The sequence below is a fragment of the Varroa destructor genome, unplaced genomic scaffold, assembly GCF_002443255.2.
Source record: "Varroa destructor unplaced genomic scaffold, Vdes_3.0 BEIS01000002.1, whole genome shotgun sequence".
Classification (NCBI taxonomy): Eukaryota; Metazoa; Arthropoda; class Arachnida; order Mesostigmata; family Varroidae; genus Varroa; species Varroa destructor.
Genome location: NW_019211455.1, coordinates 8,013,159 through 8,038,052, shown reverse-complemented (window position 1 = coordinate 8,038,052; position 24,894 = coordinate 8,013,159). Strand labels below are relative to the sequence as shown.

At 43.0% G+C, this 24,894-nt stretch overlaps 1 protein-coding gene and 1 long non-coding RNA gene across 6 annotated transcripts in view; one reads left to right on the top strand and one right to left on the bottom strand.

The window, feature by feature from the left end:
- Window positions 1-7,562, top strand: part of LOC147757316 (uncharacterized) — a 94,856-nt gene extending 87,294 nt beyond the window's left edge. The window contains exons 2-3 of the long non-coding RNA XR_015320341.1: window positions 6,566-6,907; window positions 7,150-7,562. This is a non-coding gene — a long non-coding RNA (uncharacterized LOC147757316). The remainder of the gene's footprint in view (window positions 1-6,565; window positions 6,908-7,149) is intronic.
- Window positions 1-24,266, bottom strand: part of LOC111244362 (protein O-mannosyl-transferase TMTC1-like) — a 155,098-nt gene extending 130,832 nt beyond the window's left edge. For all 5 annotated transcript variants that reach the window (XR_015320340.1, XR_002670863.2, XM_086979162.1 and 2 more), the window contains exon 1: window positions 23,398-24,266. Coding sequence is in view for 3 of the 5 variants with exons in the window: in XM_086979162.1 (XP_086835288.1) it covers window positions 23,398-23,912 (515 nt within the window). In the remaining 2 variants the exon portion in view is untranslated. The remainder of the gene's footprint in view (window positions 1-23,397) is intronic.
- Window positions 24,267-24,894: the final 628 nt, after the last annotated feature.

Genomic DNA, 24,894 nt, shown 5'->3' with positions numbered 1-24,894 from the left:
GGCTATGCCGGTTTAGCCGGTCATAATGACAATGTACGCGATGAATGTATGCGTGGGCCAAAAGACGCTATCAAACAACCAGAGGGTCTGACCAGCTGTGACGTCGTAATCAGACGTCGCTTAGAAAAAAGACAACAAGATTTTAGGCTACCAATGGTTCGGGTCCATTGACTCTTTTACCTAGCAGGACAGAAGCTGTAAGCCACGCCACCCTGCGCCACGCCAAAGTCAAAAGACCACCGAAAGTTCGGCAATTGACTAGACCAACTCACGTTTGCTGCCTGGTTCAGTAAGGCAGTCGTTGCAGCCTCACTGAAGTTCCGGCAGCTTATCGCTTTAGTAACAACGGCACAATGGCAGGGTTTGGTCTGCTTCGTCGGTCGCTAGGATGAGCTGAAAAATCACCCGAGCGAACAGGCCTATCCTGGCCCACGTCTGCATCAGAATACGACGTAGTCCCCAAAACGCCAGCAACTACAGAGCTCTGCTGGACAATAGATTGACTCGGCTAGTTTTGACTCAGCACCAGTTTTGCCGCAGTTGTCCTTTTGGAACAACTTAGAGACTGTCCTACGCGTACAGACAGAATGGCGTACTATACACAAACGACACAAAAGTACACAGAGCCTCGGTTTATGCTTGGTTATAGTCTAAAGCAAGCCGCTGTCCACTGACCCTCGTTCCTCAATACGTCTTCCTCGGGTCACTGTTTTCTCTGTCTGTTTGGTCTAAAACCTCACCGAGCCAGGCGTGCATTAGGGAAGTTCGGTTCATATAGTTTTTCTGTAGCATCGCCGGAAAAAGGTCGAATCACGGGACTCTGAAATTTTGAGATGCACGATGCATATTCATCGTGCGCGCATGAGTACGTGCGTCGGCAAGAAACATTGAAGCAGAGAAAGGGGCAAAAAAATGGAGAAAGGAAAATAGAAAAAGAGACCCGCAGGCATCGTCGCCGCTGTTGGTGGCCGCTATCCGCAGCCAGGTGGATTGAGACGAATCAGGGGGCAGACGGCCAGAGTCACAATCAGAGCTGGTGCTGATTAATGGCAGCCTTATGACAAAGAATAGATGAGGTAAAAATCGATGCAAGTGTACCTGGTTGTCTTCTACCCGGACGTCCAAAAGACACAACGAGATTGATGTGATGTTTTCATGACGATTACATTGTGTACGACAGTATATAATACGCTAGCATTGTGACATACTGGCGTAATCTGTACGATTGCGAATGAATGGTACTAAATAGAAAATAGGACATTCTGTGTGGCGTTTGCTATATTACTATAAATAGAACTTGAGCAGGCCTTTTTGAGCTGATGCATACATAGCGCCTACACATTAGGTGTATTTGTTATAGCACTCGGCTAGGGACCGGATTATTTTGCCAGGGAATGTGGCTTAAACAACCCTCCATTTGAGCTCACAGCGGAACTCACTGAAGTAAAATTTATAACGTAACTTCATAGTTTTATTTAAGCACACAACCTGTATTTCATTTACGCCGTCGTCAAAGCGTGTTACTTCAACTGTCATCGCATACGTCCACATGTATGCGTTAGATATAATCCTGTACACATAAAACTGCTCCGATTAACAGTCTAATTATATAGCAATCCTCCCGTTCTTAGCGTCACTATTCACAGCGTTTCGTGGCAGAGACATCCATCTCATCGAATACATCTCCGTATTTGTCCCCCTTCAAACTCATTCCACGTTCATTACGGCATATGTAATAGAGTTATATACATCATCCTGTGACAGATAATCTATACTATATATGTATGTATACATATTATAATTTGTGCCATGTAGACTATAATACATACAGTATTGGTACCAGATATGGTTCAACTAAAGTAGGATCTTAGCGTTGACCGGTGCGTCCACTAGCGTAACCCAGTCACGCGAAAGACAACAAAGCAAAACAGCCGACACAAAATGCCCACCTTGTCAGGGCATATAAGCAAATGTGTATATAGGCAACGTGGTCGCTGTGGGTTTCCTAGCTGAAAATATTTTACACTAACCGTATGTATTCCGTTCCCCAAGGTGATTATCGGCGGTAATAAGGCCGAGACAAAGCTCCGGATACAGACAGCGGAAAAAACTCGATATTACAGCTGTGTTCTAATACGTTAGATAAAGAGAATCGTCAATTTGACGTGACGCTTCAAGGGACTGGCTAATTATAGAAAAAAAAAAAGCGGTCTTACACTGAGCCTATTAGCCGATAGCTGGGTCATTGTGTAGTTGTTTCACATGTTTACCTACCTACCTACCTACCTACCTACCTGCCTACCTATCTAATGCCAGTCATCAACGTAGCAATACATATAGGTCTATGAGCAAGGTGCGCTGCGATCAGCGATCTGTGTCATTCTTCCGTTGTCCGAACATGGAGCCACTGTAACTGCCTACAGAGAAGCATTCCGTTCAAAAGTTGGGTTTCAGGCTCGACGTTTTGCATTGGTCTCATCTGCTATTAGTTTAACTCGATGGAAGAGGGCGAACGAAACGTTTTCGTTGCTCCTGTTGTTCTATGCTAGTGCAACATTCGGATTCTCATTACTAGATCATATTTTTTGATTACCATGCCTCGTCTCATTACGTCTGCCAGGACATCCTGTACGAACTCTTATGCAGGACTCGTGCAATCTAGGTAGAATCGAGCGGAGCTAGTTTTTTGTCACGTCTAGCAAGCAGCTGAAAGTTGCCAGATGATTACCTGGTAAAAATCGGTTGCCGCCAATGATCAGCGTTAGGGCTGCTATTGTCACGCTCATTATGGCGTCACTGTACTAAATTTTACGGTAGCTGCTTCTTCTGAAGATAATCGACGCATAAATCAATATGAAAAACGCACTTGGTCATCATATCCAGCCAAGATATGTATGAGTAAGTAGTGTATTTGTAGCAGCGGAAGCATCCAAATCTTCTAATTTAATGATCTTCTTTTGTAGTGATTTTTCGTAGCGAGTCACGGTGCACAAATCATACGATATCGTGAAACGCAATGGTTATCAATGTATATCAGCGTCTAAAAAATGATCTAATAACAGATCTGGCTGGTGGTATTGGACGACAAGCACCGGACACAGCTGGCGAATGTCGGACTTCAGAAGCGCAAAAATAACAACAGCAATTTTTGCAGTCGCAATATTTATTGATGGTGGCCCTCCTGAACCGGCCGAATCAATGCCGCACAGAGTATTTGTTTCTCAGTATCCTAACGTCACCAGTCGGGTCACCCTACGATAGCTCAACCAATCGAAGCCAGAGATTGCCAACAGACGCAGACGTTTGGCTCAATAGATTTTCACAGAATAAAATCGGTGGACTCTCCCACCTTTGCTCTGACGCGGGTATATCAAAATACATAGTTTGCGGGCTCAGTTGAATGGTATAAAAATTCGAGGAAAATAAAGACAGCAGCCGCATCGACGACGACGTCAGCAATAGAAAAAATCAATGCACAGAGAACGTCAGTAAAGTCAAATGGGCGTAGAGCGCCCAAGGGACACTGGATTCGCCCAACAAGCGCCCTTCAACTTGTCGAATCACACCGAAAAAGATAGTGACGACAGCGCTGCATCCGCCAGCTCTACGTTCTTCGGAAACCTAACTGGCATGATCGCATCGGTGTAGGTAGGATAGGTAGAAACGCAGACGAAGACATGCAAAAAATAGTCATTCGATAGGAGCCAATGTAAAACGAGTGATATAACGTGTTACTACTTTGTTTGTGGAACTATGTTTTAGCTTATAGAAAGAGTCAATAGATGGCACTCTACGAAACCGCTGGACTCCGACCTCTTCTGCAATAAAGCTGTTTTTCATAGGCACGTTTCATTTGGTTTTGATAAGTTATGTAACCAGTATCTTATCTCCTTTATAGTTTCTTAGCTAAAGCTACGACTACTAACTTCAGTAGCCTTGCTCGTTTCGCCAAAACAATCGGCCAAAGTTGTTGACTCTACACTGGAATATCTTGCATTCAACACTGACCCTGTACTCGAGTTCAACTTTAAGAACACGTTTTTTCTTCTTAATACTTGTTAACAATGACTCCTCCGGGGATGTAGATGGAACGATAGTTGATAACCACATTTTATAAATGTGACTTTTTCGTGTAAAACATCAAAATTATTTAAATCAATTAGAATTGTTGGAAATAGAAAAGTTCTCTATATGCGTATATAAGCATTATTGGCAGAAATACTCGCCTGGGTTAGTTGATATTCAGATCCGCCTAATACATCAAAACTAGGTAGAATAACTATGGACACTTCGTGCGGGTGGGTTTGCCATTGGGCCTACCGTTAGCAAGAAATAAGGTAGATAAAAAAGCTAGTTAGCGCTATTGGGCGCAGTGATCTTATTTTATTTATTTAAGATGTTTGAAGATTGCTTAACGCGAAGTTCGTTACATTTAGGCATGTTTGTATTTGTTCCCCTGATTCGAATGTGTCGGTCTACCATGCACGAAACAAAAATGCTTTACGTCGTCGTCATTGAATCTTTATCCAGATTACGTATTCTACTTATAATTCGCCCTATTACATAACGTGAATTTTCAGGAGGCATCATAGGTCCACTGTGTTCATATTTCGAGTAATTTCATACGCTGTGCCTACATGTTTAGTTACAGCCATCTATCTAGTAGCTCACTGGCATTTTTTACCACCCAGATGTGTACCTAAAAAAAGACAAATCGTCATAGCGTCCCAGAAGGCAGCGGCGGCATAATACTGCATTTACATCTGATTACGTCGTGGACCGTAATGTTTCCGTTTTCTCTATTTATGTTTATTTGGTCCAGTGAGTGAGGACAGGCCCACGATTGAACCAGTGTTATTGCTCGGTTTCTCGGTTGCTGCTCTGCCAGTGACGCCATATTGTTCTCTTTTCTGAGTGAGTCTCTGCTGTTGTCATCGCCTCTTAATTGATTGTTTGTCATTATCATTACTAGCACAATATTCGCTTGACTAGCTGCCGTATAGCAGCACTCCTGCCTGCACCTCTATCGCCTGGTCGACTCTGACCAACCGCGGAAACGTCCGTATCACCGGCGATTTCTTTACTCGCCAGAGCTTCTTTCCGAGACTAGGCTCGTCGACCTATTTAACCTAGTATTGTGAATTTCGTTTCACACACCAGTCCAAGTTGCTGAGTCAGGAAGACAGATCAACCCTAAGAGACGGCAATTATGTTTTCAGCGTCCCAGCTACATCTAATGTAATTAATGTTATCGTTGTTTTTATGAGCGCGCATCGAGCTCTAGCTGCCCTCGGTAGGCAGTGAATAGCATCCAACCGTGAGTAGAAAACTGACAAAATGTCGCGCACCAGGTAAACGCCATTCACTGAAATATCACTTGGTAACTGGACAATGTTTATCATTGTCGTCCGATTCATTCATTCGTTCGGTGGTATGAAAGATAAAATTTATATTAGACACTTATCTCTACCTGGAAATATATTAGTCCAAGGTCTGGAAGGTTATTTGATCGTACCCCTATCAGCGGCACAGCTGGAGGTGCTGTCTGACAACTGCCACCATGGGTTACCATGAACTCTATACGCCTAGTTTAGGATGGTGAAGAAAAGCTTTTGAATCATTCTTCCAGATTATCTATATGGCAAAAGTAATTGGATGAATCTGTATGTAGCAACGTCGATCTGCACAAATATTAACAAGGTGCTCTTCGCATACAAGCATGCTAGCTTATGCCGATATTAAGTCATTTGATCAATTTGCGACAATTGATTACCTTCAAACGTAACATACCTGCGCGTACCTGGTTATTTGTAAATCCATAATTATTTCGTCGCAATCTAGCCGCTGTATTATTTTTTCTTCGACCAGGACGTTCGCCATCTTTCGACAGTTTCCTATAGGTACACATCTGTCTGTTTAGGTTTCTTCCGTTATGACTCCCGTCTATTTCTGTAGACTCAAATCCCCTGCTTTGGCGCTTCTATTCAGCTTAATTGATGTATTTCATCAGTTTAGCCATGTAAGAGGGCGGAGTTGGCCGGCTGGGGGCCACGCAGTCGGCTGTTTCAGGGCTCAACGCAGTCAATGGATATATTTTGTATAAATTATAAACAACAATGCTGACTGTCGAGCCCTGTGAGCTTCGCATGCTTATGTTCCTCTCCTGGTTTACGTCCCCGCAAATGTTCGGTTACCCTCGCAATAGTCTCTGAGATTCGCTGAGATCTTTCGTCCATGCGCGATTCGTTTACCGGGCTCCGTTCATCCGTCGTCCAACTGCAGTAGCGGCCGCCGTCTTCTGCGCTTCGCGGTAGGCACAGTCATTCAGCTCTATCTAAATGTCCGCTTTATTTTTGCCCTTTAGTGTTAACTATGTCACTGTGTAATTTGCCTATCAGATCACTTCATTTTTACGAGACGTTAAGCGGAAAGATCACAACAGAGCGTTAGACTAACAGCGTATTAGAAGTTAAAAAGGCCACAAGGCAGAAATTTAATTTCTAATTAAATCTAATCAAATACATTTCTAATTAAAATTCTCTAATTAATAGCCGGTGTTTTGCAGGAAACGACAAAGGATGTGGGCCAGAAACAAGCGACAAATGAGATGCGTCCCAGTCTGCGCCGACAAGTTCGGTATGATATTCGGTTACGAAAATTGCATTTCTGTCTTTTCAACCGGCTCTGGAAGCGCCACCTTTAAGCCAGTTAAGTTAAAGAAGCAGCCGGGTGGCTGTGGGGAGAAAAACCGATGTTTACGGCACCGGGACAAATCCCCCGTTGGATCACTACATTGGGTGGTACCATCTACGATAGTCAAAAGAAGTCGTCTGCTAGAGCCACTTTATTTGATGTCGCAATGTTTGTTTTCAGCGTGGAGGTGATCAAGATCATGAACCATATTAAGGCGAGTTTCCTAAATTTGTAGAGAGTAAGGTATTTATTTTATTAGAGCTGGACTATTCGAAAAAAAACTAGCGTGTTTCCCCACGAATCTACGCAATGCCCCTTTTTGTTGGACAATAATGCAACGTTTAGAAAAACCATTCCGACTAACGCCCAAAAACTGGTACTTATTAATAGTCCAGAACCAACTAATAATGAATTACTTGAAATAAGCGAAACTGACGCGTCTTGAATATCTTGCAGGTTAAATGGACTAAACATGAACCGCAATGGCTTCAGTAGCTATAGCAGATGCCCGTCGTAATTCGTTGCTTATAAAAAAAACTCGTACTTCACCAAACTGGAATGGCATATTAATTAGGTCACCTGATTACCAATTCGTATACACATAGACCATAGTTGTTAATCTAAGTTCAAAAACACCTTCTGCATTAAGTTGATCGATTATCGAACCGAAGTTATTGAAATCGACCGCAAAAACACAGGTAAAAATAAATGGCAACAGTACTTTTAGCTGTAGGACGTTATACTGCCTCAAGCGAACGAAACAACCGATCGAGATGCAGATCGTATACATCCTATTGTCTCGATTGTTCAGTTAGGGTTCCCTATTTGACCAATAGATCTGCATGAGAGAAACTGGACTCAGTTAATTTCACTGCCGTTATCATGGTAAATACACGTTTGTTGGAAAACGATCGCGCAACGTGGAGTGTCACTGCGCAACGCATTTTCGAACTTCAGTACGCCTTTTCGTTATCGTGGAAATTTATCCTTCAGCTTCTTCACTCACGCGACTTTATCGTGCGTCAGTTCCAGTAGTGGAGTGCGCGTTTATATGAACGAGTTGTACCATTATTACTATCAGGTAGCTATATTGGTTTTAGAACGGAGTACCCTAGACGTTACGTAGACAATACAACTTCACAAAACAAGTTTAATCATCGAAATCGCTTTGCAGCAGCCTCAGCACGTTCCCACTGCTAACTTTTCCGTGTACCGTCTGTAAACTCCTTAGTGAATTAGCGCAATTGAGATATTTAAGAGCGATTACCGTAGCCTCTTAGAGTAACAGAGAAAGTCGATCGTGGACAAACGTTTTCTTCAAACGTTCTTCTGGTTTGCACTATAAACTCGTCGTTTGCTCTTAGGCATTCGTTTGTCTCACTATTTCACGGAACGATTGTCGAAGACAACAATGTAAAGCTTCGCTTTTTTGATGCTTCTAACATCGACGCAGTGGCCGTGCATGTATTACTTTGCTATTGCCTAAAACAACTCGGTCAGTTCTGTTGTTAGCTAGTACCTATTATATCTGCAAACGACTGTCAGATGAGACCCTGTTAAACAAAAGCACGACAAGGGATAAAGCGCAATGCCCTTACTCCGTTCTCACTGGGACCTGGTATTCGAGCAAATATGTTCATTTAATGAAATCTACTGGACGTCATGGTCTTGTAGCTCTGTCTGGTTCAGCTTGCAGCCGTGTGTTTCCGTTCCGCTGACTACCTTCGTCAGAAAGCAACAGCCCCAATGTACTCCGATTGCGGTCGCTCACCTAGTCTATCCAGCCGGCCGTAAGTCAATGGGTTCCAATCACTTCAGTGAAGTAGCGTCATCGGTGAACGCGCGAGTACACCATCGCTAGCGGCAGTAATCGTTTTGGCGATTGCGGTAACAGCGATGGCATTTGCATATCTCACTATAGGCACATACTAGACCCAAACATAGTTATATTAGCTGATACTGCGCGGGGCACTTCAGCGCCAGTGAGTCTTTTTGCGCGCCACTAACGCATACTATGGGGATAGTACGTCGATTGCAACACGTAACTATCGGCCAAGGCACTAACTACTGGCTTTCCTGTTCCTACCGCTGCTGGAGTGGCGACGTCCGAAAGGATCAATTATGGTCGTGGCTCATCGGAGTAAATCAGCTACGATCGATAGCTGTGTTCAGGACTGCCAGCTCCTCATTCATGCCAGCATCCTTCAACTGGCCCCTTGCTCCTGGCTATCCATCAACTTGACTTCCGGACAACCATAGCGCAAAAACGTAGAGATCGCTTAAACGAAAAGAGGCACAGTAAGCAATACGGAGGGGCCACCTGCACTGATGGTGTATAGTTTGGAGTGTTGTACGGTAAAGAACGTCGCGTGGAACTGAAGTAGGTATGGAAACCTAAAGAAATATTGGGGAAGTACTGAAACTGTTGTGATACTTCAGAGGTTTCAGTAGCCGGCTAGAGAATAAGCTACAAACGAGGCGAGGATAGAGGGCCCATGTCCTGAGTGAACCGTGGCCGATATGTAAAGAACAAGTAGAAATTTTTAATATAACGACAGTTACGTTGCGCCTATGATCCTTGGGCGTTGTTGATAATGTTTAGCTTATTTAAGAAAGGCGAAGCATATTGCCATTAACCAGTTGATAAATGCATGTCAGTCTTTTCTTAATTAGGTAATGACAAACATCTATCTGTACCCATACGCATAAGATTAAACATTCCTGCTTAAATTTGTTTCAGCAGTTCCTTGTAGGTTTCAGTTGATTTCACAGTTAGCGTCTCCAGTAGTTACGCAATTGAGTAACCAATAGGATTCTCGCGCAGCGTGCAACAGCCCATATAAGCGGGGTATGTTCTAATACTGAATATTTCGGATAGTTACTAAAACTTGCGCAATAATCTCTTTCCACACCTTGTAAATTCTGGTTTTCAGCGATCTTGCCATATATGTAACGGCTCTATATTCGAGTTCTATATCCATCTATATTAATGTATTTGTCTGTGTACTATCTATCATTATCAATGCACCCGTTTTAGTTTAGGCATCAGCTGGCCGGGGATCTCCTGTTCGAATCGGCATCGCAGATACCATACTATCGCTTAATGTCAACGACAGCCACATCAGGCGCCTAAAATTGTCGTCTTCCGTTTGTTTTCACCGTTTCTAGCCCCCTCTCTCGCTCCCTTGCTGTGAGCCATATTTCTACTCGGGCGAAGTTTCACCGCTGTTGTTACTGCTATCGATATTTGGCTGAACAACCAACCAGTCTCCAATGGAGCCCGTGCACTCGTCGTTCATCGTGGTAGCAGACGGCGCTAGTCAAGCAGTTATCCATCCACACGATGAGCGGGTCATTTATATTTCACGACCCATTTGAGCTCTTCACTTCGGCGGGCGCTAAGTAATCTAGTCGTCCGCATCTATTCAGAACTATAACGGCAGAACTATGACGTGGCGGTAGCAGCAGACAGTAACGGGGGTTACTGCTATTACTACAACACGACGGAATTGCGCTGCTGTCTATATCGTGTGTCATACAATGGATACCTCTCTGGCACCCCCAGTCTGCGTCGGCGAAGCGTCATGACACGGCTCTAGTGTCACGCGGTTATTCTATTCTATGATGAGGCGTTGTTGTCGTTGTCTTCCCCTGCTCCCCGGAGCCCCCGATGTGGCACCGCCGTGACTGTGTATAAGCGATGGAAGACCAGCTATAGGAAGTGAAAGGTCTAAAGACGGATTGGCACATACGGAGAGACGTATCCTATTAGGACCCTCTTAGCTAGCGCGCTTCTCATTGCGCCTGATCCCCGATGGAGCGAAGCCGGCAAAACGTTGCCTCCTAAGCAATATACTTCCTGGCTATTTACACTGGTGTATATGTAAATCATTTGTAGCTGGACCGTTATTCCATCTAGGTCCATAGTCTGAACTAATAGCAGAAGGAGACTGTGTCGTAGTTCGAGCTATGGAACTGTGGGGTAACAATTTTTCTTACCAAAAGCGTAAAGCTATTGATTTATGTAGGAGCGGTAGAGAGTGCGACCATAAGTGACTAAATGTATACGTATATGTGTGTACACGTATCCCTGCAAGATCAGCTAGTGGTGTACGAATTTTTTTGTATTTGATTTGGGCTGGCTCGATTTATGCCCACCACCCCCCACCCCCCGCTCCTCCTATAATTTTTAACATTTTGTGAGGAAGCATTAAACAAGTCTTCGAGGTCCACTCTGTTCTAAACGGGTTTTGACACATGTGTGTGCTGTAGTTGACGGAGGACCCGACTATTAATCGATCACAGCTACTTGCAGGAACAATAAAAGCTTCAGGCGTTCTTTTGCTATCGAAGCTCAATCGTACTGTCCTAGATCATTTGGGTTCTGGTTTTATTGTTCGGGCAAATTCATATTAGGGGTGGCCTCAGACTCATTTATCGCATTTTTCCTCTTCACCTTCCTAATCTAGGCCTCCAAGTATACATAGTATTACAGTCTCTTCTGCTGTTCCTCTTTCTGCTATGTTATATACAGAAGCCATAGAGCCTACCTCGTTAACCCTTGCCTGCCTAAGTTTTGCCGTCCTGTTCCGCTAATTCAGCACGTTAAAATCCCGATTCAGGTTAGCCGGGTTTCAACTTCCTAAGCCCCCTTCGCCCCGTAATAGTTCTAGTTCCTTTCCTGTTTTTCGTCTAGGGACCAACGTGCTGTTTTCCTGCTGCTTTTTCTGTCCTGCTTTCTCCCATGTTTTCGGATGGATATCCGTTGGCGTGGCAGTCATGCGGTAGTAGTGGTCGACATTGCTAGTTAAAGACGGTTATTATCCGAGCAAACGCAAGGCACCAATCCCGTCTGAGACGAAAAGATAGCCTGGGCCAACGTGTCTAACGTGCTCTGATCTATCTACTAGCCTTTAACGTTTCCGAGGGCTCCTTTTTCCGTGTTTCTTCTTCCTCTTCCAAGGATTTTTTTGATGAACAGTCGTTTCTGTAGCAGTAGAATCACTATCAGTAGCGGATTTAATGGTGCTGCCGTACCAACCAATGTCGTCCTTACCTCTTCCTACCGTCGCTTTCCCGTTTAGCCAGCATCATGTTCTCGTCCCGACAGCAGGGAAACACTTTTCTGTCGGTCGCTGCGATGGCTCCGGCGAGAAGCAGGAAATCTCTTTAGACTGTGACTGAGTATGGGTCGCCAGCGAGTCAGTCTGCTAGGCCACAGAGGGAACGGGAACGAGCCATCACTACCGGCGGCTTTACACTTGACTCTTTTTTCTTAGCGTCGAAACAGCCGAGGCGCCTAGCTTTGGTAGTGCTTGGCAGTCGTTGTCCAGTTAGACTTCAGTCAAAGTGTCGTTTTCCCTCATTGATGATACGGATATTTCTCCTATGCCTTTGGCCCCTGTCACAGTAGTAAGCTTTGCAGCAATTGAATAGTTTTGAACCGCCCACATCCGAACAGAGGGCCTGTCTTATGAACTGCCATACTGGTATAGCCTCATTTAAACTTCCGTATCCTTTCTTACAGTATCTCTCGCGGGCCAAGATACTGAACGGTAAACACAGGTGCTATAGCTTAAATAGTGCGTATCACTAGATTGTCGAAACGAACTTTATCTTCCCCATCATCGCTTCCCTTGTATCGTCATTCATTTAGGGCTGGTTGAAATCAGGATATCGCTGTTTTCTGTGCGTAAAACTGAAAGTTCTCTTCCGCCATATCTCTCCAATATATGTAATAATATGACACAGCCCCTGTGCAGGCCGTGAGCCATCAGTGAAAAGCAAGAACTGTAGAAAGACTAGACGAGCCGGCACAGCATGTAGATTGTTCGATTTCACTAATGATGTTACTTTGCTTACTAACTGCAGTATAAGCACATGATGCTGAAATATTACATTTGTTATTGTCGCTCATAATTGATGCTTAATATACAACATACCCCTTTCGCTTCAAAACTATCATCAGGTTTACAGAATCCTCATTTGTTTTTGCGGTTTAATTCATTGGCTCAAGGCCTATTCTGGCATAAGAAAAACAACAGCTCAGATAACTTGTTTGGTATTTTTTGTGCTATTTTGACATCGGATTCCTTTCTTCCATTTGGAGATGTTCTCATTGGTTGAGTAATTCGGTTTTAATCGATATTTCTGCTTTTACGGCATAACAAATTCCAAATTGTCAACTGCGCCTTTTAAAGTATAACATTTCTCTGCTTTATGAGGCAAAAGAAAGGTATCAGCAGTAACCAATATGTTTCCTTCTAAGCTCAAAGACCTTACGACAACCTACCTTTATCCCCTAAATAAATTCTGTCATTATTCACCACCAACATACAATATCTCTCTATGACTTTATCGCTGTTTTCGTTGTGGGGGATTTATCTTCCGTGCTCCTACATCCCACCTACCACTTAGAATTAACTTCATTCGACCGCACAAGAGTGATAGAGATAGGCAGAGCGAAGGACAGAGAAAAAATTGAAGAAAACGAGAAAGAAAAGGGAGCAAGCTTTCTGATCATTGCCCTATTCCTTTCCCTATCGTGTCAAACTGATCTGACATAATCGGAACAGGCCCTTCGACCTCCCATCTCTCTGCGATACGCCTGTCGCGCACTTCGACGGATCCCTGATCTTCCCGCACTGTTTGCGTGCTTGCTGTCCACTTAAGCTTGTAAAAAATGTCCGATGAAACCGGACATTTTTGCGCGACAGAGATGCGTATACACGGCCTTTACGGAAGGCCATCCAATACACTGCCTGCTACACTTACGCTTTAGCTTCGTACCGTTCGCCTGAAGGATCACATGTTACCGATCGATATCAGGTATCGACAATGTACCAGAGTAGGGGCCTAGAGAGCTACTAAATAAAGCTTTCATCATGTGGCTAAACAAGACTATCTGTAAGTACGCAGGCAGGCGCAAGTGAGAACGTTAGAGTAGCGATGTTTTCCAGCATGATTTGGACAGAGATGTATGTCTATGCGGTACATATAAAGGTAAGAGTAGTGGCACGTTAAGTATACACGTTTTTTAACTTCGCTCCCAGCAGCTGTGAGCAAATATGTACAATGTTGACTGGGTCGAACACGCATGCATCCAGTTGCGTGATGTAAATATAAAGTAAGTGGGAACCTATCATCAACTGCTTTACATATAATAAGAACGATAACTCAACAAAGAGGTTCTATTTAAGGCATCTTCGCCAGTCAACGAGTGACTAGCAGACAAACAAATAGGCGCACATAAACTTACTTCTTTTCAGGCTTTCAGACTTTTCAGGGCTTCTAAAAGCAAAGCTACGACAGTGCCCCTATGCTACTTTTTTAGAGATGTCAAAAGGCGAGCTGGACAATGGGACATAGAAGTGGCTTTTTTAAAATCACATCTTTTCATTGTGGCTGCGCATGAGATCACTTACTTCTTGAAAGAACTCGAGTTGCTGCAGCAGTCACGAACAGGCTGACACATACAATGTACTCGGTTTAGGCCTCAGCAAACAACGGTACCGGAACGACAGGCGCTGTCGCCGACAAAACAATCCTACCTCGTCCTAGGGTATCCTCACTTTTCAGTTTTTCTTGATTTGACCCAGTCTGCAACGCCCGGAAGGTAAAACAAGAGCGCCGGAAACCCCTGGTGGAGAAAATGGCATATGGGACATAAGTTAAAGGAGGATGAAAGAGACAGGCGTGTTGTGGTATGGTGAGGATAGTCGAGCGGCCTGCAGCGGTACGCTGACGATGGTGTTATTATCATTTAAGACAAGAGCCGCACTGCGGCACAGTGAGACTGCAATCACGCAGTCGGTCGGAAACAATTCGAGTATATCTCGTCTTGACGAAAGCGTTCACAACGGACTGCGCGCACGGATGTGCACACATAAGAAAAAAGACGTTGCGTCCTACAAATATTATGGCAGAAAAGAAAGCGAAGGCAAAGATGGACATCAGGGAACAGCAGCAGGAAAAGGTTGGCAGACGGGTATCTCCGTCGGTCGGTACCTATGAAATTGCAGGCTATTGCGGGCGGATAGGATTGTGTAGTTATGTGGGTTCGATTACCGAGCGGCACGGCGGTGGATAGCCCCAAAAAAATACCTAGGTAGGTGACTTGAACATCCTAGTTCTAGTCGGGGTTGCAAGCTTTGTTTCGAAGTAAATAGAGGAAAGTAAGAAAATGGGGATTTGATGAACGAAAGCGGCACGGTAGAAAAGAAAAGTCCGACGTACATTGTCAGTGGAACGGCACGCTGTGCGTCGCTGACCGCAAAGATAACAACAAAGAAAACAGCTACAAATAATAGGAAATGTTACGAAGACAAGACAGAAGAAAAGTGTCTACGGAATATCAAACAGGCGTAGGATTTGACGCGCCAGCGCATAAAATTATAATTAAAGACAACGATGTTGCTAACGGGTTCATGTTGAACGAGTATTTTTCTGTAAAAACTATTTTCCAGACTGACATCTGCACTTCTCACTACTTATATCCTGTCAACAAAACGACACCATTGATGAAAGCAATAGAAGTACTAACAACAGCAGGAACTAGTAAGAACAAACAGTCAGAGACGAAAGCAGACAATCTGCGAAACGGGTTCTCTTTGTTTTTTTGAAGGAAAAAAAAACAGAATAACAAACTTGCCCTTTGTTTAGGACTACCAAGGCCAGGAAAAAGGCATAGAACGAAAAGTAAGCCGGGCGTTGGGGCAATGAAAAGCTTAAAGTTTCACTCTTTTTCCTCTTTTTTTTTTGGTCCTACTTGGTGGACATTATGTTCGGCTCTGTAAATATCATTAACAGCATCGCTTCTATTGTGCTATTCATCTTCGCTTATGTTCGGCTACTGTGAAACAATGAAAAAGTACTGGAAGGAACGAAAAACGCGACGATCCCGACCGAAGGGCAACTGAGCATCCGGCATTTCCCACTGCAGGAAACTACTGGATGGCTGCTCTGATTCTATTCTAAACATTTTACACTTTTACTCGCTGTTTTTTTTTCTGTTTGTCGTTGTCAGTTGCCATCGCCTCAAAACACGACAACGACAACAACAATAAAAAATTAGCGTGGAAACATGAGGGAGTGCCGCCGTCGCTAGCGTTGTGTGGGCTATATATGATGATTTTTGGTCGAATGTATAGCTACGCTAGGTTTTAGACTGAGACGAAAAATACTGCCATCGAAAAAAGTTGTTGTTGCTCTGTGGAAACAGTGAATATATAAAATAAAATATAAGCGAGAACATCTAAGCATAATTCCCACTTCAAAGATGAAAGACAAAGCCGTCCCAAGACATACCAGACGTTGTAAGACTTTGTTTGATATGGTGGACACGCTAAGAAAGCGTTTTGCGGGCAGATTTTTTAGCGAAGTACGGCAAAATTCAGACGCAGATGAAGTCTTCCATCGCCTTAAAAGTGAACGAATTAGATTTTCAAACGGTGAAGTGATCATACTGGATAAATGAGTCACTTCCATTCGTCACACTCAAAGGATAACAGCATCGATGTCATTTCTGATGCTCTGATCAAATTCGGTAAATAACGAATGCTAACTTCGAGCGATCTGTAGTGTTCTACCCACAAATTAGGAAGTCTGAATTTAGTTTAAATATAATTGTAAGTAACGTCTGAACCCTAGCTCGACTATATGATAGCAACTACTGCAGACAAAAAAATTCGTGTTCTCTTCGTTTGTTATTCAAATTTTATTAAGATGTATAAAGCACCCATGCAGTAAAACGTATCTAAACCATCACTAAAGCGTAATTATTCCATCGTGCACTCCGCACTGTGTGCACGTACTCCCACTTCTTGCATCGTTACCCCCTCCTCAGTGCATGAAACATATGCAGACTTTCGATAGCTTCGAAATCCACTACTCGTCGTATCGGCATATATGTAAACATTTTTGACTTTACTCAAAAGGATCATCTTTCTCTTTCGAGATGCATTTAGCAGGCCACTACATCGGCCTGCACGCTTCTCATCCTGGCTGTCTGGAGATCAGTCAGCAACTAGCCAGACAAAAGGCGGACGTCATACAAAACGACAAGATAAGGCAAAGCAATGCGGTCGCGTTTGCGACGTACGAATGAACGAAGGTTACTTGACAAAGACTATGCAAATATGCTTTCTCGTCCTTAGCGTAAAGGCTGACCTCGCTTCGCTGATGGACTGCTTTGTCAGTGGAACGGTGCCACCTCTCCGAAGAGAACTCCGTCCCTTAGTACTTTCTGTCGACGAAAGCAAAGAGATATGATGTGTTCATGATTCAAACGGCAACCAACGCTGTGACTGCGGGCTATACACCGGAGCGGCTGATGGCCGCAGCTTTCAGCGCCGCGGGTTGTGTAGTATCTCTCTAGCATCTTCATATGACTTCTACAACAGCAGTGATAATGCATACGAATTGGTCTTTTCGTAGAAGCGCGAAATGCTGAAGTCTTTCTACTAATCAAAGCTTACAGATACATTCACAAGTTCATCTGTATTGATGGGTGCAATGTCACTGGGCCTGTTGAACAAGGCCTTGATTGACAGGCTGCGCTAAGTAGATGAAGCCGGTAGTATACTTAAGGGAAGACCACTTCTTTGAGACGACGGAATCTAAGGTCAGTGAGAACTTCATTTGGACCACGCTACCGATCGCATGTCAGTGATATGAAGCAGTACGGCAAATACCTTCGGATATGCCGTCTCATCGTAATCGTCCAAGGAACATATGCAACCTCAAGCCGAAGCCTGAAGATTAGCAGATGTATAGTCTGGCTTGGCAAAGCTCTATGCTATGCACGTTAACGGGACTTTTCACAGGTTCTTCTATAATCTTTAAATAAATTGGTATGGCCACTTTACGCAAAACATTTTAGCTTTAAGGAACAGCACTCGTATCGCATCGAATATGGGCCAGCCCCGTCAGGTACGATAGATGGCCAGAAGGCGACGCATATATATATATATATATATACACACATTTTTTGATATTGAGAAAGCTATATGCCTATCTCTCGCGACCGTTGCAACTTCCAAGAGGAAAGCAATTTAGAAATCGATACCCTAGGACAAGCCGCTCAAACGTATTCTCTGTAAAGAAAACCTCAGAATAACCGTCCAGGCCAAGGCCTGAGATTTGGCATGAGTCTGCAGGACGCGACATCCAGCCGTTACTCCTCGCTTATGTCAGCTACCCAACAGCCCGTCCAGTTTCTCTCCCCCTCAGTTCCGTTTCAAAACATAACACCTGAAGAGGCCTTGAGTGAATTCTGTCGGTTAGAAGGATGTAGCAAGCTTGCGATTCGACAGTGTTAGCAAAGGATACAAACAGCGAATACTGAATTGACGGACATACGACACAGTTTGGAAATGATTGCCGCGAAGTGTGCGAATGTCTCGGAATAACCTGTGTTATCACTAAATAACCCTTGCTTCTATCTCGATAGAAAAACATTAGCTACGCATGATTATATATGGAAGTGTGGGAAGCTAAACACAAGTTCACAGTTGCAATCATCCATCACCGTAAATTCGAGAAGACTAGATCACATGAAAGCAAAAATTCCCGGGAAAGCAGCACCGGTACGACGCGCTTGTTCCCTCTGGAGCAGGGAGGAAGCGCCACGAATCGAGAGTGTCGTATTTCTGTGCCAGTGACTGTGGGCTACAGCTGAATGAAGATGGCGCCAGAAAAGTCTGTTCTTAGAGAACCTCCTGACCTTACATATATGCCTATAGAAAAAGAACCTGAGTGAATATTCCAGGACTATTCTCGTCTCAGTTTTCCAGCAATCCTACTCTAGAGTCAGAAAACGGATGCGGCTACAGCAGGCGGACTGACCTACAGCGTGTCATTACTTATGGCTTCGAAGATGTGAACTCGTCGTTCTTGAAGATCATGGGAAACTCGTCATTCTGCATCAGGGGTATGTTTTTCCGCTTAAACCCGGCAATATATATATATATATATATATATATATATATATATATATATATATGAGAGAGAGAGAGAGAGAGAGAGAGAGAGAGAGAGAGAGAGAAAGAGAGAAAGGGGGAGATAAACGGCCAAAGACGATACGTTTTTTCAGTTAGATGAGAAGACGATCAAATGCGTGCCTCTTCTTTTATGTTTATGTTTTTCTGGCTACCTAGAAACTGGCAACCTACAAGGGATTTCGTTGTCTGCTCTGTTAACGCGTGAAATACGAATCTTTCAGAGCATTACCTGTTATCAGGTCATCGTGCCATCCGTCAACAATTTGGCATAGACGGTTGGGGTATGTTTAAAAACAGACCAGCTGTCGAAATGCTGCAGGTGTTTATTTTTGTTTGGTCGCTGCACATAAGCACGTGGTAAACGTAGAAATATATACATAACGGAAGCATGGAAACTATGGCTAAGCCCACATTTCGGTCGTGCCATTTGATTCGATCATCTCTTGGGTACTAGTTTGAAAGTCTGTAGTATAGGTTTCTATACGGGCCTCTCTGGTTGATGAAATTAACCAAATGTTTTGTGGTCCGTTTACCCGATTACCAATTATATTGCTCTGAAGCGATATTGATCATTTACAGATTGATGGATAGCTTTAAGAATGCTTGCCGTATCGAGGATTCGTCAACGCTCCCATGCACGTCTGCGACATCGATTAAAATTAATATCGAAGACTCCAACGATATTTAGCGCATCGTACCACCCCACTCTTTGGAGCTATGCAATATTTCAAATGGGTCATAATTTTACTCGCTTGATTGGTCACTTATAATATTATATATGGTCTTTTCTATCTCTGCGCATACGCATGCAGGTACTGTATATAAATGAAAACAGTATATGCAGTTAAAGGCAAATCATGTTCAAAGACATGTTCGTTTGGTTACTACAGAGTAAACAAAAGGCCTCTAGTCCACTCAATCTTATAAATAAACCATGTACTTTGTACCAATATCTCAATTAATAAATCTGTTCAGAGCTAGAAAACGGAAGGTCAAAGGGAAAAGGTCAGATTGTACCTACCAGCATATATAGATCTACCAACATAGCCATACATGTAAAAGTGGTGATTGACGCCGTTTACGGTAACGGGTTCATACCCTTATTTGCGCGAAACAATTGCAATAACTTTATTGAACTTTCGTTGTGCTCAGCTCGCCAGACGATGTAAAGAGTCCACATGAAAATATAGGAAACCACATTATAGTCATAAGGCATAACGATTTTCAATAGTAATTTCACCGAATCGAAAAGAAAACATATTTCATAATGATAGCCAGAGGATGACGTTTGTGAAATTTCACAACAACTGCTTCTAACTGTTCGGAAATCGAAATTATTTGGTGGCATACCCCTTATTTACTCTACAATTCTCTTCCGCGGCTTCTAAAGCACCCGGAAGTGCCCTATCAAATTATAGGTTATGTTTTATATGGCTATAACATTTTTTGATAATTCACCAAGTGCGTCCACTAGACCGTCATGGCTGACCAAAACGGTCAATGAATAATTTTGCCAGCTATGTAAGAGGTCTAGATACCATGTCATCGATTAACTGTCCATGGCGCACACAAAGAAGGTGGTGTTTTTGCAAAACTTTTATAATTAACACGATTACTAATTTCATTTGCAGAATGTTCCAGACTCATGGGGCCATAATTTATACTGTGGGACAAAGCAATGGACACCGTCCATAGATTTGATCGATTCGACCTTTAAGGTAACCAATAGCAAAAACGAGCTTTACAGATAATGCTTAAGTTGCGAAGTTCCATCTTTCATAAAAAATGTCGGCGCAATCTGTCTTCAAAGCTTTGTAAATCGAACAATCACATAACGCTCAACTCATTAAATCAATAACCAACCCTGCGTACACTGAGGTGACATGAAGTACGGCAGATGTTGACGACCTCGCCCTAGCAGTCTATACTAGAAACTATTATAAATTATTATATTTATATGGGGTCTTCTTCTAATAATAGCCCAATGATTGCTGTAAGCACTAATTGCCGTTTATTTAACTAGCTTTGGCGAACATCGCACATTGAGGAAATTTTTTATTATCTGCGTTCGAGGCGAATTTGACTTCCATCCAAATGAATTTCAAGCCAATCTGGCACGTCACCGACGGTGCATGCGGAAGTACGTTTATATGTATCTAAGACGGTCAATAATAATAATCTATATAAATAAACAAGACGGGTGGCCCAAGGGTTTGCTTAACTCCGCTAATGGACCCTCTATCTATGGCCTAAGCGAGAAGGCCCACTTGATGGCTCTTTGGCCCATCTAATGTGCACCGGGTGTTTAGGGTAAATTGTGATAAACTGTAACAGGGGGAAAAGGGTAAGGGTTCATATAGTGTTCTTAATACTCAAAGGGAATATTAGTTTTTCTTCAACGAAACCAAAAACATACTGCTAGAAAAAGGCAGGAGTTTAAATGTGCGCGAAGAGCGGCTATTAATAAATATCTCACCAGCTTCTCAAGATCCCGAAAAAGGTTTCTATAGCAAATATAAAAGACCCACAATAGGTTTTATTGAAAGGGTCAAATATTCGTCGAAAAAAAAAAGCACAAAAATGTGTCTGTGAAGGTCCCTATGACGGACCAGATTATCTGCAGCCTAACGTAAAGCTTTTCGAGTAGGTCATAGCGATTATCATCGGGTGGACGTCTCGCATCCCGCACTTTTTCAACTTTTTACTCTTTCAATAGTTTGAAGTTTGGCTTACTGCTAACCCAAATTTAAGCTCGTCGAATTCTTCCAGCGTGTGACGTACTTAGACGAAATCTCTAGACGAAAACATGTCTAGTCATATTGATTTCGCATAGCGCGCTTTCTTCAAAAAGTTCTTTGCAAACTTCGAAGCTGAGTTTTGAAAAAAAAGTTTGTAACAGGCTTGAGCTCTTAATCGTGGTTGTAATCGAAGATAATAGCAGTGACACGGTATAACGACGTCCGCCAGGAATGTCTTCGTCAAAGCTTGAGAGGAATACCATCCAATTAGTTGTTGTCAGTTAACTGCAACTTGTAAGCCACATCGATCATCTTAACGTATATCGGACACCCTTTACTAGACACGTAGAGCTTCCACAATTACGTACAACGTTTATTGAAACGCACATAAAACTACGAACTAAAACCGTATACCTCGTTCCCGACATTTCCTATTAACTTTTTTGCACGTTAACGTTTTAACTTTCTTTGATCTGAGACTGAGATTTAAGTTGTTAAACGTTTGTCGTATTTTTTATATGACAAAGTATGACCTATGGATTTAATATATACATTAAATCGTATTAAATAGAAAAAAAAAAGCACTTTCGTTCTTAGCGCATTCGACGAACCATTTTGTACTGTGGCCCGATAGATTTACCGACTGGCACAATACGCAACGGGATCGAAAAAAATGAGGTATCATCTCACGGGTGAATCCTTAAAGTTTCTCTGAAACTTTTCCTGAATGTCTTCTAACCGCTTTTCAGAAGATTCTTTAGAAGAAGCTAATCTTTGACTGTTCCTTTTACAAATTAGGTACTACATTAACACATCTCCTCAGGTGGTAAACCGTCAATGAAGTTCTTCGGGAGAAGTCTAAGTGAAGCAGAGACAACACTAATCATATAAAGCGATTCAATAAAGAACGTAATTACTTCCGTTAGGTCGTTTCAAATGTCAGGTGGGGTCGCAGTATCACAAATCCACCACGATCTTGCCTTTGCGCTCAACATAACTTGATACCACTAAATTTCAGTCAGACGTCCCATGAACCTAATACTATTCGTACTACACGAAACGAAGCCTTTGCTTTTTTAAGTTGTTAAACTTAGAAAGCAACTTTTCTCTGTGCACATGTCCATTAGTTGCTATAGAGCGATATGATAAAACGGTGCCTATCAGAATGATATCGATTGGGTGACATACAATGCATCTGGCCTAATAACAATTAGAGCTGTTTGTTAACAACTGCTTAGCTCTGCTATTCTACATTATAGGAAATTCACTACGAAAATGCGCGGTAAACTTATTGAACCGTGTCCATATGACGTAGTACTGCGATCTGTGCAGTTATTAACCCAGTTTGGAGAGCATCAGGAACAGTCATCTAGGTAGACCCCGCTAGGTGGAAGCAAAATACTGGATACTGGCCATATATTTAGAAGCAATCAGAGTTGTCAGATCACAACTGTTGGCAACAAAAATGTTTCTGTACAAATGTAATAGGGTGAGCATTTCGATACTATTTATTGCTTACATTTTTCTTACACGATGAAAACATTAGTCTTCTATAAGCGCCTATCTATAACTTATAGAGAAAGCTGCAAGGTATCAGAACATACCGGATTTTTAATCAACAGAGAGAAAAGCAGAGAAAGGCGTCGTCCATTTCTTCCACCTGCATCTTATCATCACTTAGAGCATCTTGGGATTGACTCAGATTATATAAGCAACAAATGATGTATAAGGAGGGCCTAATTGAAATTCATCCTGAGTTACAAGGATGACGCTGTTGCATTTGAGTCCCAGTTGTTGCACAAATTAAGGCTCCCAAGAAATATTTTTTTCCTACTCAGTATGTTCACATAATCGGTGTATTTATGTTAATCAGTTTTCGATGTGTTTCGTCCGTGCCTGATGCAGCATTTCCTATGGCCAGCACGAAGTCCTAACGTCCCCCACGAAGTAGTCGATAAACTACTTACCTGAAAGTGAGTACGGTGAGTGGTCGGTAGCTTTTGTGCGATTCCGTACTCGACATTGGCGTTCCCCAAAAGTCGTTCGTCCATATCGTCCATGAAAACCATGGGCACGCGGCAGCACTTGTTCCTCCGACATCACCGATAGGAGCAGTCGACGATTCCACTCTTGATGCAATAATCCCGCCACTGATTGTAGCCTCAACTCGATTCTCACCACTGTTTGCAACTACTGATCCCGATCCGCATCCGACGACATCGGGATTTCGCACAATTGCTACGATGTCATCATGCACTAAATCGCCGTCGAGGGCCGCCCCACCCAGCCATGAACGGGGCGAAAAAAAACCGGAGTTAGATCTAGCCGTAATTTCTCTAGAAGATATATAATCTTCACTTTCATCAGCCGCTCCAAAGAAATCAACGCAGAAACAGATAAGGGTGATAGCGGTCGCCGCTACTACGCTCCAGGCCATGGCATTCCAGTCACCTGGGTCTCTTGTCGACCACCGGGGTCGCATTCTGTCCTCTTTTCGCCAACGATTAACAAAGATTATTAGTTCGACGGTCACAAATTCATCTCATAGCTCACTAATCTTTTTCTGCCCAGTCCAAGCCTCGGCGGCCCTTTTTGCTTCACTCGTTGCCTTCTAACCCAATTGCACACAAGAGAAATAACATTAATACAAGCAATGCTCGTGAGAAGCACACATATCCATGTGAAATATTCTCAGTGACAGCAACAGGTAATAGCGAATAAATAGTGTGACGACGAAGAATCGATGATTGCACCACGAACGAATTTTTTTGTCACGAACGGCACACGTGAGTCCTACTTCACAAAACACAGCGACGCGACTCCCACTGCTGCTCAATCCGAACTGAAGCCTGCTCTGTGACCAGGGAACTCACTGCGGACAAGAGGGGAAACTTTGGCGCTGCGGTCGTTCTCTGCTGCGAGCTGCCGCCGCGGCGAAAGACACCCACTACCCATAGTCCAGCGCGCATGCTCCCGTGTTAGTCATCGACAGGGATGTATGGAAGTACTCGTTGACACTTACGTACGTTCCAAATCGTCAATAGGAATAAACAGTGTTTTAGAAGAATACTTAAGCGAATTCGTGTATATGGCGTAGCAGAACCGAACACAATGGAAAAGCATACATTTTTCGAGTAACAAATCAGAATTTAAATTGTATACGCAAAAAATATTTAAGATAGACTAGGAAACAAAAAAAAAAAAAAAAATGTTGCTTTTAAAGCGTTATAGGATGCGTTTATCGACCTATATACAGATTTTACAGTTACACAGCCTGACGGAACGATTGTATTTTGGAAAGCGCAAGGTAACAGTGAGTAAACTGGAAAATGATTCAAGGTTTTTCTTTTTTAATTTTAGATTTTTTTATAGTCTGAATAAGTTTTTAATATCACCCTTTTGGTGGAGAATCAAGGATTTGACCCCAGTAGAAGATTTGGCTGAATTGAGTCTCGTTGAACTTA